The 16,628-nt window shown below is 38.9% G+C and overlaps 1 protein-coding gene across 2 annotated transcripts in view; it reads left to right on the forward strand.

Annotated features, from left to right (window-relative positions):
• The first annotated feature begins 6,821 nt into the window (after positions 1 to 6,821).
• The window catches only part of kcnq1.1 (potassium voltage-gated channel, KQT-like subfamily, member 1.1), a 54,772-nt gene continuing 44,965 nt past the window's right edge, over positions 6,822 to 16,628 (forward strand). For both annotated transcript variants that reach the window (XM_017716419.1, XM_017716420.1), the window contains exon 1: positions 6,822 to 7,493. In XM_017716419.1, coding sequence (XP_017571908.1) covers positions 7,111 to 7,493 — 383 coding nt within the window. In that variant the 5' untranslated portion in view covers positions 6,822 to 7,110. The remainder of the gene's footprint in view (positions 7,494 to 16,628) is intronic.

Raw genomic sequence — 16,628 nt, forward strand, 5'->3', positions numbered from 1 at the left:
CAGGAACTGATGTAAATGAAAACTTCATAGTTCTTGTTTTATTTTACATTCAGTGTGTTGTAATATAGAGGCAATGCAACAAACAAAGGTGTTGCTGAACACCTTTATATACATATTACAAGCTTTAGTGTGTGTAATGCACTCAGACTCTTCTGTTTCAGTTCCAGTTTCACGTCTAGTTGGATGTTCAAACTGAGAAGAATGTGTTTGTCAAGCTACTGAAAATTTGACTTTAGATGCTTCCACAAGGTACTGAGAAAAGTAGCTAAGCTATTCCTTCGGAGGTCATTTCAAATAGCAAAAAGCTTTACCAACACCCCTCTGATGTGAGGGTTCATCTCATATCTCAAGGTTACTCATAGCGGTGTCTGGTGAGAGCACACTATGTATCAGGCCTGTGGAATAGAAGTTTAGTTTCATAACCAGGTGGGTGTGAGGTGCTGCACAAAGTCAACTCTATTAGGTGAGAGTTTGTACAATTTTTGCAAGAACATGCAAGGTGACACTGCCTTTTCTTCCCATTGCAAGAAATCTTATATCCGCACCATCACGTAACCCAACAAGCCGATAATGATCATCGCTTGCGAGATGCACACAGATGTGTTTATTGCATATAAGCATTCTTCCATTTACACCCATATCTCATTCTGTCTCAATTACAGGCCTTTGTTGAGGAGTTACTAATTCCTCTCATGTAAAAGAGTAGTAGCAGATGGGTCTAATTACGGACTACAGGCTGTGTTGGAATCGCATTTGATGGCCACTGGGAATTGCATCCCTTTCTCTACAGCTAGGGTTATTTCTCTTTGGTCTTCACGGTCAAAAAAGTAGGAAAAAGTGCTGATTATAAATAACGTTTGAAGAAAAGTCAAAGCACTCATAAGCGAGAGTATCTTGTTCAGGGAAATGTTTGTGAAATGAGGTCATTAAGACAATTTGTTTCAATGTAATGATGCTGCATCGGAAGTGTTGCCAGGTGAGGCCTGTGGTGTTGAAACTAATTGATTTCACTCATGGATGTGGCACATTTCTGGTGATGGTATATATTTTCTGTTCTGCTTGATTGTAGGTTCACTGTCTACAAGAAACAACCTGATATCACAGTCCATAGCAAAGAAATTAACCAGATGAATCCACAATTGTGATGACATGTAAATGAAGATGTGTAAATGATTAATGACGTATATGCTGAAGGAAAAACAGCCTTATCGCTCAAAAAGAAAACAGCTTTATCTCAAGTATTGAGACTTTACAGTAGAGTTTTCTTGGTCCAGCCATGCAGCAGTGCAGGTGACCTTGCAGGAGGGCAGAACAGTGATGTGTTTAACCTCAAACCTTGTGTTTTCAAATACACCTGGACTTTACTCTTATAGATAAGCTCCAAAATCGCTCACTTTTGTATGACAGTGTGAGTGTTTATACACTCACACTCCATGGGTAGGAGTAAAGTTTTGCACTCATCACTCAGGCCACCAAGGCGCTTCATCTTGGGGCCAGAATTACAGAAACATGAGTATATACATTGTGCATTTATATGCAAAAGTCTGAGCACTCCTGACCAGATTACATATTTTGGTGATTTTTGAAGTGAGAAGAAGAAAACACGCCCTCTGCAGCAAGCATTTTGTTCTTCAAATGTTAACGCAGTTACTATATACACTTACTGGCCACTTTATTAGGTACACCTTGCTAGTAAAAGGTTGGACCCCCTTTTGCCTTCAGAACTGCCTTAATTCTTTGTGGCATACTTTCAACAAGGTGTTAAAAAAACATTCCTCAGAGATTTTGGTTGGTTATTACGGAATTGCTGTTGTCTTATATATATATATATATATATATATATATATATATATATATATATATATATATATATATATATAAATATATATATATATATATATATATATATATTTTTTTATGTATGTATGTGTATATATATATATATATATATATATATATATATATATATATATTAACCTGGCTTTTGGCCTTGAAGCCTCAATAAAACATCAGGCATGAAATCTTCAACATATGTGAATATTCCATAAATTTTGCACAGCACATGATTCTCTATGAAATAACCAGGGATTCTCTTTAAAAGGATAAATATTTAACACTAACAATGCATTTTATCCTCATCATAAAATATTAATGTCAGAGCTGTAACAATAGTTACAATGTATGGTCTGAAATGCTCTCTAATCTCAATGAGTATTCAAAATCCACTTTGGCTGGATTCTCAGTAGCTGACGCAAAATTACTCATTTGGCTAACGGCACATAATCCAGTGAAGCCAAAGGGATGTGAATAGAAGTATCTCTGTCAGACTTAAGTTTACATGAGGTCAAATTTGTGTCCCCCCCCTCCTCTTTTCCCCATTTATTCAGAGAGAGAAGAGAGGTCAAGACTAATTTGCTGTAATGCTGCACTCTGCTGTACATTGTAAGACACAGCAGCCAATCTAGGCCACAAACGAACACTAAAACTAACAGGATTTAACCAGGAGACACTTTACATAAGCACTGACTCACCCAGCTTTGTCACCTGTCTCACCTATGCTATTTTAAGTCTATACAGTCTCTAGAAATGAATTCTAGTTACCTTCAGTTCAGTTAGGTAAGACAGTCATTTAACCTCGTGACGGGGCCAAACATCTATTATGTCCTTCTAATTTAAGAATAACTCAGTCCTTGTAGGCCTCGATTAATAAGCCTGAGGCAGGGATTTTAAGGGGTTAACATGTATAATAAGACATGCATGTATACCATTGATCATTCATATGTGTTTTTAGGGCACTAGAAATTCATGTCTGCTGGATGGGTTCCCTCCCTTCATACATATTGTATCTGTTTCCAGCTGGAACACAAAGGAATCCTAACACCTTAATCTTTTCTTGTCTAAATGCAAGATGAATGCCCCCCCCAAACCTCACAGCTCACTCCTATGTGTTTTCAGTACGTGAAGGTGTTTGAAATCGGCCTTGACAAAAAAGCTGTAAGTCTCAAACCTCAGCCTTTGCTTGCTCCAGTCTTCCCTCTGAAAGCAACACTGTAGCTGGAAGCATACTCATAAAACCTCAGCAAAGTAATCTGCTACACAGGATGAATATGCTTCTGTGCTGCCCTTATTTTATCGCATATAAATATCTGCCTCTGCATATTTGTTATGAGTGAATGAGTCCATTACTTGGCACAACAATGCCCTCTATTAGACAAGGCAAAAATATGATACCTGCTGTCAGTCAGGGGCTGATAACAGCAGACATACTGGAACAGATATGGGAAAAAAGAATAAATCAGATCTGATTCTGTAACATGTCCAGGGTGGTTTTTATGATATATTGAAGTTGAAATTATAATGTATTTTTTTGGAAACAGTCCATCTGAATGATTTTTTCCTGTATTTTTCCCTTTGAGGTCCACTTATCATGACTGTTTGGGTACAGTACTGTGCAAAAGCACCCTGTCATTTATTTAATTTCCAGTCAAAATGAGCATCAACTGCAAATTCATTTTTCAACGTATAAACAGAAAATTACACTGAAGCCTTAACAACCAAATATTATCTCACATTTAATAATTACTGGTATTTCATGTGTCCAGTCACTGCCTCATTACAGCTTCCATTTTTTGGGGGAGACTTGCTTGCAGTTTTTCAAATAAATCTGTAGGGATATTTTTCTACATATCCAAAGTTCATTCTTAGAAGCTGGTTGCTTCTCACTATTTAAATAATCCCAAGCACATTCAACGATGTTGAGGTCTGAGCTGTCTTGCTCCACATCTCAGATATCCAGTTTCAGTGTTCAACTGCAATTTTTCTCAGTTTTGTCTATTTATTTTCTTAGTAAGCTCTTCTTGACAGCTGCACATCCTTTCAGACTCATAGTGCTGAGCTGCCTTCTCACAGTGGAAGGATGTTTTCAGATCTGAAGCAAAATTGCAGCTTAATTTTCTCCTGTCTGTCAAAGATGAAAGCTTAAATGCTGTTTATCTGATGGGGACAGTTTTGATAGTCTATCAAGTTTTGCGTGGGCTTTAGAAGCCCAATTTTCTAAATATATTTAATTTTTAAAATTTTTTAAAACTCCAGTTTTGGAAACTCCTGTGTTTTCCCTTTTGTAAATCAAGTCTCTTAATCTTCTCATGTGAAAGAAGCATGAAACCAACTTGGGTTTGGGTATTTGCTTGAGTAAACATTAGTGCATCTATGTCATGGGCTGGAGGTTAGGGAACCAGCCCTGTGACCAGAAGGTCGCCAGTTCGATGCCCTGAGCCAACAGTAAATGACTGAAGTGCCTTTGAGCAAAGCAGCTAACCCTAAATGCTCCCTGGGTGTTGTGGATAGGGCTGCCCACCACTCCGGGCAAGTGTGCTCACTGCCCCCTAGTGTGCGTGCTTTCACTAGTGTGTATGTGGTTTTTCACTGCAAGGATGGGTTAAAATGCGGAGATGAAATGTCCCTGTTGTGGGACTAATAAGGGGCATTTAAATGAAGTGAAACATTTCAACAGCTTTTGTTCGGTGGCACATCTGTAACCTGTTGGTTTTAAGATTGGAAGGATGATAGAGTTAAATGCTCTGTATTACTTCAATGTGAATGGGCAGGGCTAAACTGCTCTGGGCTAAATAGGCGGATATATGTAAAAACACTGGTGATACCATAAAAACAATGAATCCAAAGTGGTCCTTTTTTGCCACTTAGGCTCCAGATATGGAGTGTACAGGCAAAGGAGTGAACGGTATGTTTTGAAGTATTAACAGTTTTTACATACTACTTCAAAATTTCAGTTTTCCATTGTCCTTTGAATTGTCCTTTAACTTCTGTTAACTAATATAAGGGCGTCAAATTTTGGCTTTCCTGTGCCCTTTATGTTACTGTATGAGCTTAAAACTGATGTTCCCAAATAGGGACAGACTGTGCTGCTGCCTAGGAGTATCAGTAGTACAACATGTTGCTACAGTGTTTAAAAAAGAAGGCGCCCATCTCTATAAACTCACCTTTTGGGAGAAATGCATACAAAGACAGCCATTGTCCAAAACAACATGTTTTGATGCTGAAATTAGTTCAGTAAGTTACCAAATTTCCAAAGTTTGTAGTTGGGTCTGATACACTATTTTGACACGTTTTATGCAACATTTATGAGTCAGCATAGCACTAAATATAAGGGCAGGGTTCCTGCAAAATGTATGTATAATAATAGCCTTGCAAATCAATAGGTTGCCTAATATACATCATATTGTTAATCACCCGACAGTGTCACATTCACTATTTAGACTGCTTGTCTATTTTAGTTTTTTTTGTTTTGCCTAAAATGTGCATGTACCATATGAAATTAATTGATGTGACACGTTTCTGTGCTTGCAACTGTTTTCAGCAATTTACATTAAAGAAAAGCAGAGGCTTTTTGCCCAACTTGAGAACTGTAGAATGATAAAAAAAGTGCAGTTATTTAGATTTTTTTATGCATTTGAAGTTTGTAGGCCATACTGAGTTGTGTATGCTGTAGAGGCACAAACAAATACGAATAGGCTGCATTATTCAGAATGAGCAGATGCATTCTAATGCATTCTAAACAGATATGAATGCAGATATGAGCAGGAGGTGCACTTTTTGAGTTGCTGTTGTTTATTTGTTTTACCTGCAGTTGTGCATCCAGCTTCCTCTAAGTTTTTTTTTATCTGCAGGAAACAAGTTGCAACTTTGTTATTTTTAGACCCATGCCAGCTACATGCCTTTTACACCAAAGAAACTTTAAAACGTTACAAGAAAATGAACCCGCTGTCCTATATATAATTGTACATAGTTAACAGGTGATAACTGTACATAGTAAACAGCTGCTGCGAGTTCCAAACAGCATGGGCACATGAAAAATGCACTAAACTACACAGGTTGGGTCTTCAGAGGTGAAGTACATCTCATTTAAAGCCTCACAGGTGTTTAGAGGGAAAAGTCTAAACCAGAAATTAAAAAGTGCTATCGTGTCATCTCTACTTCCTGCCATTAAAAACTCTTTTTCACAGCATGAAATCATGAGGGAAACGAACATGAGTTGACCTTCATGGACCTAATCCAGTGTGCAGGACTAAGTATTACTCTCTCAGTTCAGATGATCTCTGTCTGCATCTCCGTCTGCCTATCGTAATATCTGCCTGACAACAGGATCTGTCACCACTTGGGTGCCACATGACTTCAGTAAAAACTCATTGCTCTGCGAATCAATGCTTCCCCTAATGTCCAAGGATGAGCCAGCGGGAATTCAAGGTCATCCAGAAGGAGTTTACACTTTCACCCACCCCCCAGTGCAAGGCGATACATTTAAAATGTGGAAGGTTATATCAGCGGCAATGAGATTCACCTATATGGCTCATATAGTCAGCAACAGGTAATGCATATCATTCAACACAGAGTGCAAAGGTTTTAGAAAACAGTTTTGGCCATGTTTTAGTGTAGGCTACATTTGCTATGCAGCATGAAATGTGCACTTATATTTAATTTATTACTGATTAAAAAATGATGACTGAGACTGTAAATGCATGACAGATGTCGGTTTTAATCTGTCCATAACCTAGCTGAGTTACTATTATGTGGAGATGTTTTATTTTACCACCCGTATTCCGTGAACCGGCCTCCTGGGCTAGGATTGGCTATTAGCGTATAGATGCCATTTGTAGGGGTACCTACTCATAAGCAGCCCGCCTTTCAAATGCTTCTAGCCAATCCTAGCTCAAGGGACGGCATGCTATTAACGCAGGAGGCGGGGCTACTGAATACGGGTGGAGAAAAAGGCAACGGTGCCACAGACAGTTAGATTTGAACAGGCGACCGGCTGTCAGTTGTGACAACACAGAGTGAAGTCGACTTGACAGACATGTAGTCTATATTATGCCTCCATGGTCCGGTCAAATAGGCTAAGTTGGTCTCTGAAAATGTTGACTAGAGGACAAAAATTCACTATTTAGTCTGTCATTAAAGCGCAGAAGGTGACTCTTGAAACTTTTTAGGGGAAAAAAAATCTTTTGCCAAGTAGGTTAACGTAGCTAGGCTGGCGCGCGCTCCCTCTCCGATGAGAAGCTAAGCTAAGCTAAGCTCCACTGCTAAGCTGAAAGTATGACCACTCCCGCTCAAAATGCGACCAACACCTGGACTGTCCGAGTGTCTGCGGCTGGTGAACCTCGAGGGAAAACGCAGCCAGGACTGGAGATGTCAGATATCCCACCCGGAAAGTCGAGCAGGAAGAAAAGCTCGTCGCTGGCCCGAAGCCCGGCTCCTCTGGACGGTACCCGGCTCTCCCCGGATGGTTTCCCCCCCGCGGGAACGGTTAGCACCCAGCGTCGAGCATCTCACCTGTACGGCGGGGGCTATTATGGCCACCGCATGTCCGTTTACAGCACCACCCGGCCCGTCCTCACTCGAGCCTACTTCCAAGGACGCGTGTATAACTTTTTGGAAAGACCTTCAGGCTGGAAATGCTTCGTCTATCACTTCACAGTGTAAGTAGTTGGTGGAGTTATTGTCATTTAGGGGCTGGGAGGTGTGACGATATATTGCTATCGCGATATGGGCGTATTTTTCCGGCTCGATACGATTTTTAAAGCGGGAATTCCACCAATGTTTCACAATTTCTGCATAATTTAGCTGTCGAGATGTAAACAAAGAGTGTTTGGCTGTGAAATGGTTCACTTTAGAAATATTTACTGATTTCTTTACTAGTGATTTCTACAGCATAAATATATCAGCTTTATTTACTCTGCAGAACCACCAGTGAACCCCTTCTACATTTTTGGATGTAATGCTGATGATGGTAAAAGTTAAAAAATTGAACATTTTTCTTTGGGGATTATTTTGCCTTACAACACTGTAAAGTTATCCCTGTGCCATGAATACATATTAAAAATAGCTTTAAGGCGAAACCTCGTCTCATGACTATCTTAACGTCTGAGCCGTCAGGGAGAGTATTCATAAATATTTAATGACTTTCTATGAGGCAGTAAACTCTTCAGACGTCTGGTTCCTGTCACCTGTCAAGTTTCTCTACCACGAAGCATTCCACATTGAAGCACTCTGAATGAATTTGCTTACATCTTAGCAGTTAATTATACAGATATTAAAGAAAATCTGCTCTAATTGTAAACTAAACACTGCACACTGCAATAAAACATTTCATTTTTTTTTAACAAAAGCTTACAAAATAATGAGTTCGTAAAGAAGTGCAACAGACTTTTAAGCAATAAATGCAATGAAAAATATAGAGAATGCATATAGGTCCCTAGTTTTGATGATTAAAAGTGGTTTCTATGAAAGACAGAAAGTAAGGAGTTTTGAAATTTTAATATAGTTTATCAAAAATATGTAATTACTTTTTTTTATTACTTATGTTGGCACACCTGTAGTTGGTATTGTCAGTAGTGCATGCTTCATTAAAATGTGGTGTGTTTTTTCCTAAGTGGTGTAGCTTATTTTGCCCAAGTGTTGTGTATTGTGAAAATGTGTTGCCATATCCTGCAGATCTACTCTCAGGAACATGAAATTAACATGGAAAGTGGCAGAAGTTCTGAATGATTCAGGGGACCCAGACCAAGACATGAGACACTGAACATCAGATTATTGTTCATGTTATCGATTGTAGAGTATATAATATAGATGTAATATTTCCCCGGGGGGCTGGGGGGATTTAAGGCTTGCTCCTGTACTAAATTACATAATTTCAGTGTCTGAATTTTTTTTCTCTCTGCTCTTTATGTTCTCTGAGTTTGCCTCAGAATAAATTTGAAGATGTTTGTCAAATCGATCAAAATATGACTGAAAAGTTAGTTTATGTCACTTAAAGGGGAACCCAAAACTTCTGCATAATTAATTTAATGAGATGTAAACAAAGTCATTCAGAGTGGTTTGGTGAGAGGTGATTCATTGGAAAGAAGCTTTCCAACTCAGCTATCTTTACAATGGCAGTGATAGGAACCAGAAGTCTACAGAGATATCTAATTTATTTACTAAACTATTTATCTAAACCTCTAGTGAACCTACACATGTCTTGCAAGCTTTTCTGTGTAATGTTGATGATGGTAAAACTCTACTTAATTAACTGAAAAATGAAGTTTGATTTGGGGATTATTATTTTTATTTTGCATCACAACACACTGCATTCACGTCTCCGCCATCAATGGATTGTAAAAAGCCAACCTTTTCTTAAAACTGTTATAAAGCAATTATACCAGTTGTTTATAACCATGTCGTTAATAACTTTCCATAATAAACTCTTCAGATGTCTGGTTCCTATTACTACCAGCTTGAATAAGTCTGTAAGTTTCTATAGAATGCATTTCTGATCAAATCGCTCTGAATGACATCTAGACCATTTAATTATGCGCACAATTACAAAAATCTGTATTCCCCTATATTTGTCACCTGTTGCATGAAGTTCAGGCTTTTGGTGACACATGTGACTATGGATTTCTAGCAAAACAATAAAAAATCCTAATTTTTTGTGAACTAATATAATAGCTATAAGAGTTCTATGTGTCATTTTCTTATCAGATGAAGTATAATCATTGAACATGGGTCATTTATAATCTTCAATCCCATTTTATCTTTGAACTGAAGTCAAGCTGCTGAACATCTCTCTGTCAGTGTCTGGATTGGAATCTGAAAGAGAATTTTACTTCACAGCCTGTGAAATGTGTGGAAGATAATAAAATGTAACTAATAAACTACCTAACCGCTGTCTGTTCAAGCAGAAAAACAAGGAGGCACTTCAACCTATCTGTCAGATTAGTGTCGACTCACAGGTGGCAGCCTGGAAGGTGCAGCATGCACGGTCTCTGAGTGTGAAGGGGCTTGTTTTCAGTTTCAGGAGCAAGCTTTGTTGAGGACGGATGTGTAGAGGAATGCTCAGAATGAAGGCACCCGCTGCCTGTCATGTTTTCTATCTCCAGCAGGAGAGGAGGTGATAATGGCCAGCTAAACTTGGCTGCAGGGGGCTGCCCTCTGGAGCCCAGCAGCCCCGAGGGGCCTGCTAACCCTGTGACTCACTGGTGTCAGGAAAGGATGGTGGAAGGTTTGCGCACATCAGTTGTACCTGTCTGCTATGTGTAGGCTCCATAGATAACACATCTGGTGGGTGGCTGGACTGTTACAAGATTGCTTTTAAAGTGCAGGTTTGATCTTCGGTGCTCCTGGGATGGTTCTGTGTTGCGTTCCTTCACGATCGATGGATTAAGAGCTCTCTCCAGCCTCTCGAATGCTTTGCACTTCAAACGTTTAAAAATTTCAAGTCATGTCTCAAGAGTTAGATTGTGTTGTAATCCTTTTAGGAGGAGAATAAAAAATAGGACTCAGCGAAGGAAAAAAAAGAAGTGGGGACAGAGTATAGTAAGAGAGAGAGAAAGAGAGAGAGAGAGAGAGAGAGAGAGAGAGAGAGAGAGAGAGAGAGAGATGGTTGTGCCGTTTGAGAGTTTGGAACGGTAAACTTTAAAAATCAGACAGAATTTCTCCCTAAACAGAGACTGGCCAAGACATGTTTTCTTCTTTTGATTTGCACTTCATTCTGTTATTCATAATATATATTAGTATACTAATTAATATTATGTCTATTTCATAATTTATACTTTTATATTATACAAATAATCAATTAATTGGCTCAAAAATAACCTGTAAATGTGACAAGCGATTACGATAAAATGAAAATAATAGGTTATTGTTGTAGCTCTTAACGTTGCAGCATCATTGAACTGGTTTAACATTTTAACACACAGATTAATAGAGATAATGAACAGGCTTCCAGGATGGCATGCTTACAAAATAAGTTGTATTGTAAGCTAATTCACTAGTTGTGCATAGTTAGGTGGCTATTGTTGCATACACAAGCTAGCTAACTACATACAAATGGTGAACTAGCTCAAAATACAATGCTGCAAAATAGGAAACACTGTGAAAGGATGTGACAGGACAGAACAGTGTGGCATTCTGACAAATCACTTACAGAGCACCCTCAGGGAGTAGTACAGTTTGTCAGAACACCAGCAAGGATGGAAAGCTACTGATTACTGACTGTTCTGCTGCTTCCGGTTCAACAGCACATTTTCTTTTCTGGTGGTTGAAGGCTAAGCCGCTTGAATATTGTGGCATCAGCATAGAATAAGACGCAGGAAATATAGCACTTGAAGTGAATGTTCTTTTATTGAACACAGCAGCAGGGGATAACTGCCTTGTGAACGGCCAGGACGGCGGGGCAGGTCACCTCTCACCATACAGTGTCTGTTCGAGGTTGTCACACAACTACACTAACAAACCACCATAGCCCAGTACATAAAATGCATGCATTCTAGACTAGTATTGACTGTTTACAAGATTTAAAGTCTCTCCTACTGCAAGTTTGGTATACCTGTGAGCCTATGCATGTGGCCTCTGTGCATGTCCATGCCTCCTGCATTTCCACAGACATGTGAGCTGGTAGCGGGATGCTACAATAATGCAACAACTTTACATTTTACATTAATTTCTGATCATTGACGTCAAGTAGTTGTCTCAGTCCTAGGAGGAAGCAAGTAACTTCAAACAAGACTTCTGTTATATCAGCCTAAATTAAATATGCAGACTTTGAACACCAAGCATGTCTTGCCCAATCTGCTATGTTTGGGGTAAGGGAGAGTTGTGTAAATGTAATTTTTCAGTGAACCAGTCATTTGTGTGCAGTCTTGTCCCTTGTGTGAGGGTGTGTGTGTGGGAGGCAGGCAAGGCAAGGCTAGCCAACAATGTGCACTTGCTTATCACTGCTCCAAAGGCAGCAAAGCCAGGGCTGTGGGGGGATGAAAGGCACTTATCATTAAAGCATGACCACTCTCTGTTTGTGTGTTTCTGTGTGTCTGTGCCCTGGTGCATGCACACAATGGTTGCGTGCATATGTGTGTGCGTGCACGCCCCTGACCTCTAGGTGTGGATAAATCTAATTATTGTACCCAGTACATTCTTCATTGTCATCTGTATAACAGTGTGTGATACAAGACAGAGTGAAAGACCAAGAGTGACCAAAGGCAAGAGAGATGGATGAGTGGATCCAAGATAAAACAGGGGACTGGACAAGTGGAAGAAGACAATGCAGTCCATATTATAAACTGTTAACAATGCTATAATAACCATTCATACCGTTCATACATGACCTATGTGTGGAGCATTAAGCCTCAAAAGTCAAGAGTTTTTGCTTTCATTTTGCTATGTTAATGCAATGTAATTATATCATTTTTAATTTTACATTTGTATGCAATTTACATTCTGTATCGACAGATTTGAGTCAACTATTCCAACATTTTATATTGATTCTGGATGTTAAGGAATGACAAAATATGGCAAAAATGTAAAAAATGTTCCGTAAAACAAGACATTTCTGTGCATTTTCATCAAAATCAGATCACAATAAAATATCCTAGAATAAATTATGGTATCAGTGAAAGTTTAGAATCTACATTTCTGATACCATTTCAATTAGTTTTATTCAACGAGGTATGAGCAAAAAATAAATGCTGTTAAATTACATCATGCTTTCATTATCATCAGCAATGGCTGTGATTATAAAGGGTGCAGCTATGCATTTGTTAAAAATGAGAATCACGCCATCAGCAATACAAAAGAAGCCAAAGTTACCCTCTTGATCAAGCCGGTGGCAACAGTGGCAAGGAAAAACTCCCTAAGAGCAGGAGGAAGATACCTTGAGAGGAACCAAAAAAACGCAGAAGGGGAACCCATCATTCTCTGGTTGACACCAGATAGCAAAACAGAGAATAAGGTTTGACTATTAGTATAAAATATGAAAATACAGAAAAGCGGTAAGCAGGTGAAGCAATGGCCATGAGTAAATAGTTCAAGTATGTGCAGCAGCAGTATCATTTGAAGGGTCAGAGGTTTGCACTGTGTTGTACAGCAGGAAGCTCCTTGGTGGTCAAACTGGTGCCAGAAGGCAGGTGAGCAGTGGGCACCCGATGGCAGATGAAGGAAGCAACAGCATCAAACAGCACTGGGTAGGCAGTTATTCAGCTTGACGAAGAAACGCACAGTCAGTTCTGTTAGGAGAGACTGATTACAGTGTACAGTGTTATGTATGATTGTCTGATGCTCAACACAAGGCATTCCTTCTCATTGACTCAAGTAAACGTCTTTGAATTAATTTGACTGATTGTTGAGTCTCTCAACTGTACTGTATTTATTTTTAGTTTTGTTGCTCTTATCAAACTTTCACTTGTTCAGTGTGCATACTTTGCTAAGAACTGCTGTGGCCATTATAGCAAAACTGTCCTTTTTTTCTTGCAAAACCTTTTGATTGTTACTGTGTTTCTGTTGAGTTGCTTGATAGTCATCAGTGCTCCTGCTGCAGGACAGCACTGCTGAAGGCCACGCAGGCCCAGGTTCATGGGTACTCAATGGTAATGATTGTTATAATGACTCCCATGATGTCGGAGGTTTTGACAGCCAGCCATATCCCCATAGGCTGTTTCCTTACATCTCTGATCCCTCCCTATGCGTCTACGCTGACAGGTGACAGCTGGCCTTTCTTTTGTCATATCAGCAGCTGGGCTGCATGCTGTCTGGTTTTGTTTGTTTGTTTTTTTATTGTTGCCATGTCCTTGTAAATACATTTTTGTGCTGTAGAAGAGTACCAGTTCAGTTTCTGCTTGATTGTAGGTTCACTGTCTACAAGAAACAACCTGATATCACAGTCCGTAGCTAAGAAATTAACCAGATGAATCCACAATTGTGATGACATGTAAATGGTGATGTGTAAATGATCATGTGTGAATGCATTTTGTGTCAAGGTTTTGTAAAGTATTCTCCAACTTGTTAAGCCATTACATCAGTCTGGCCTGCCTGATATTTCAGGGCTAATTGTGGGGTTTGTACAGTCTGCGTCCCTGTCAGATTAATGACGTATATGCTGAAGGAAAAACAGCCTTATCGCTCAAAAAGAAAACACCTTTATCTCAAGTATTGAGACGTTACAGCAGAGTTTTGTTGGTCCAGCCATGCAGCAGTGCAGGTGACCTTGCAGGAGGGCAGAACAGTGATGTGTTTAACCTCAAACCTTGTGTTTTCAAATACACCTGGACTTTACTCTTATAGATAAGCTCCAAAATCGCTCACTTTTGTATGACAGTGTGAGTGTTTGTGAGTGTTTATACACTCACACTCCATGGGTAGGAGTAAAGTTTTGCACTCATCACTCAGGCCACCAAGGCGCTTCATCTTGGGGCCAGAATTACAGAAACATGTTTAGAGTATATACATTGTGCATTTATATGCAAAAGTCTGAGCACTCCTGATTTTGGTGATTTTTGAAGTGAGAAGAAGCAAACACGCCCTCTGCAGCAAGCATTTTGTTCTTCAGTGTTAATGCACAGTTACTATATATTTCATTACCACTTACAACAGAAATTACGGCAAAGTTTGAATGCCCTTCTAGGTATAAAGCCTCAAAACTTATTTAACTTGTTTTGCCTTCGTTGACTTGTTAAGACTAGTTAGGCAAGTGAAGAATTGTCTTTAGAATGTTTCAGCTGATGACAATTCCTGAGAGTAAGAAATCCAGTGACTCTCCAGACCTTGTACTAACAATTGGCCTCTACTAAGCTGCTGGATGAGGATCTGAAAATTAACCTAATTGATTCTTACAAAGTAAGGCAAGACTATAAAAAGATATCAGAGGGACTAGTTGGAACATAGTTACAGTTTAATAGAAGGCTTGCAATGTGTTTATTGTCTGTGTTGCGGCGTAGATGACTGCTCATAGGTGATGCTGGTAGTGTCTTCTACTTTTTCTTCAAGCACCTTGCTTAAGTAAAACAACGAAAGAACTCATCTCAATAAACAAACTAAAGGTCGTGGTATGTGAAGTTGATCTCTCTTTACTGATATCAGTTGGAACAAACCGCTATTTAATGAACTTAGACAACTAAGTTGGGCAAAAATTTGAATACAGACCTTGATTCAGTGGTGTCAGACTCCAGGAAGGCCACAAAAATATAGAGTATAACTTTCTGCCTAATTTACTACATCTGAGTGAGCTCATCAACTAATGCCCAAGGCTGTCATGAGTCCATGAATGGTAACACTTTAGTATATGGGGACATAATAATGCCATTATAATGTGCTTACTAGGACTTACCAAGTTATCAGTTGAATAAGAACTACCTGTTTATTATTATATTATTTAGCAGTAAACAGGGGAAATTAAGCATTTACAGAGCACTTGCCATGCTTTTGTTACCAAGCCTGTAGTCGTTAATTATAACTGACTGCTGAAGACTACATTATTAAGGGATAACTAGGGTGAATTAAACTTCTTTGAGAGCATGTTCATTTGTTTATTATACGTCATGACATTTTAGGTGTCCATTAATACACCCTTATGAAACCTCATTATGCCAATTATTTGGCTGCTCAATTATACAGTATTAAGCAGTAACTAGGGCTAGTTAAGCATTTTTCCAGACCACTTGTAAGCCTTACTGAGACCAAATCAAGACTGATCCAAGTCCAATGAAAAAACAGATTTTCAATTTCTTTGTATTTCTGGTCACATGTATTAGACATGATACATATAATAATAATAAATAAATAATATGAACATATCAATCTGTCCTAGTTAAAGAATTTTGACTTTTGAAAGCAAATTGTAGATAATTAGCAATAATGATTAATTACCAGCTGCTGGCTAAAAAAGTCCTAATCAGAGCATTACAAGTGCTCTAAAAATACTTAATTCACCCTACTGCTTAATGATGTGTTAATCACCAGCTGGTTAGTTATCATCTTCTACTTTGATAAAGCATCATGGTGTTATACGTACATTGCAATGTCCCTTAATACTGAAGTGTTACCAGTTGAATTCACAGTTGTAGAACAAGGAAAGCACTACTTTCCACAGTGCTACTTAGCTCTCCAGGACCTGACATTATCATCCCTGCTTTAGTTATTTAGAGGGAAACGTAATATCAGCTGTTTGACAGGTCTGAGAGACATAGTTTTTCAGAAGAATGGCACTTCCTAGGTTGTGTTTGCTGAACTCACATTTCCTATTAGAGCGCAGAGCAGAAAAGTGTTTTTGCACCAAATCTCTCAGAACATGTTGGTCAGACTCTGTACCATTGTAACTTGCACAGGTTGGGCTCCTAAACCTCCAAACAGCCACCTTTCCTGTGAGTAGGATAATCAGTGTCTGAACCAAAGGATCTGAAGTTTGGGTTGAGACAGTCATTAGTTGTCTGTTATTCACAAGGGCAGTGTAGTGACATCAGGGTAAATGTAAATCATTTGTAAGGCTATGGATAACCCCATCTAGTGGTGCATACAAGCAAAGACTCTACTTGCCAGTCATTTTTTCCCCAAACCCTCCCATATGGAACGGGTGGAAAATATTGAATTTCTAAGTACATGCACAATTTGAGAGAATCATCTTGACATCTTTATCAAAGTTGATGTGCTTGACTGGTCCTGGAAGGTCTTGAACCTTTCCAAAGCATTTATGAAGCTGTAAGAGTCCAAGGATACAATGATCTCCATAAGGCTTAAACACGTAAAGTAAGTATGTAAGTAAGTTTTATTTATAAAGCAGTCTTAAAACAACTTGGGTTGACCAAAGT

This window comes from Pygocentrus nattereri, chromosome 25, assembly GCF_015220715.1.
Source record: "Pygocentrus nattereri isolate fPygNat1 chromosome 25, fPygNat1.pri, whole genome shotgun sequence".
NCBI lineage: Eukaryota > Metazoa > Chordata > Actinopteri > Characiformes > Serrasalmidae > Pygocentrus > Pygocentrus nattereri.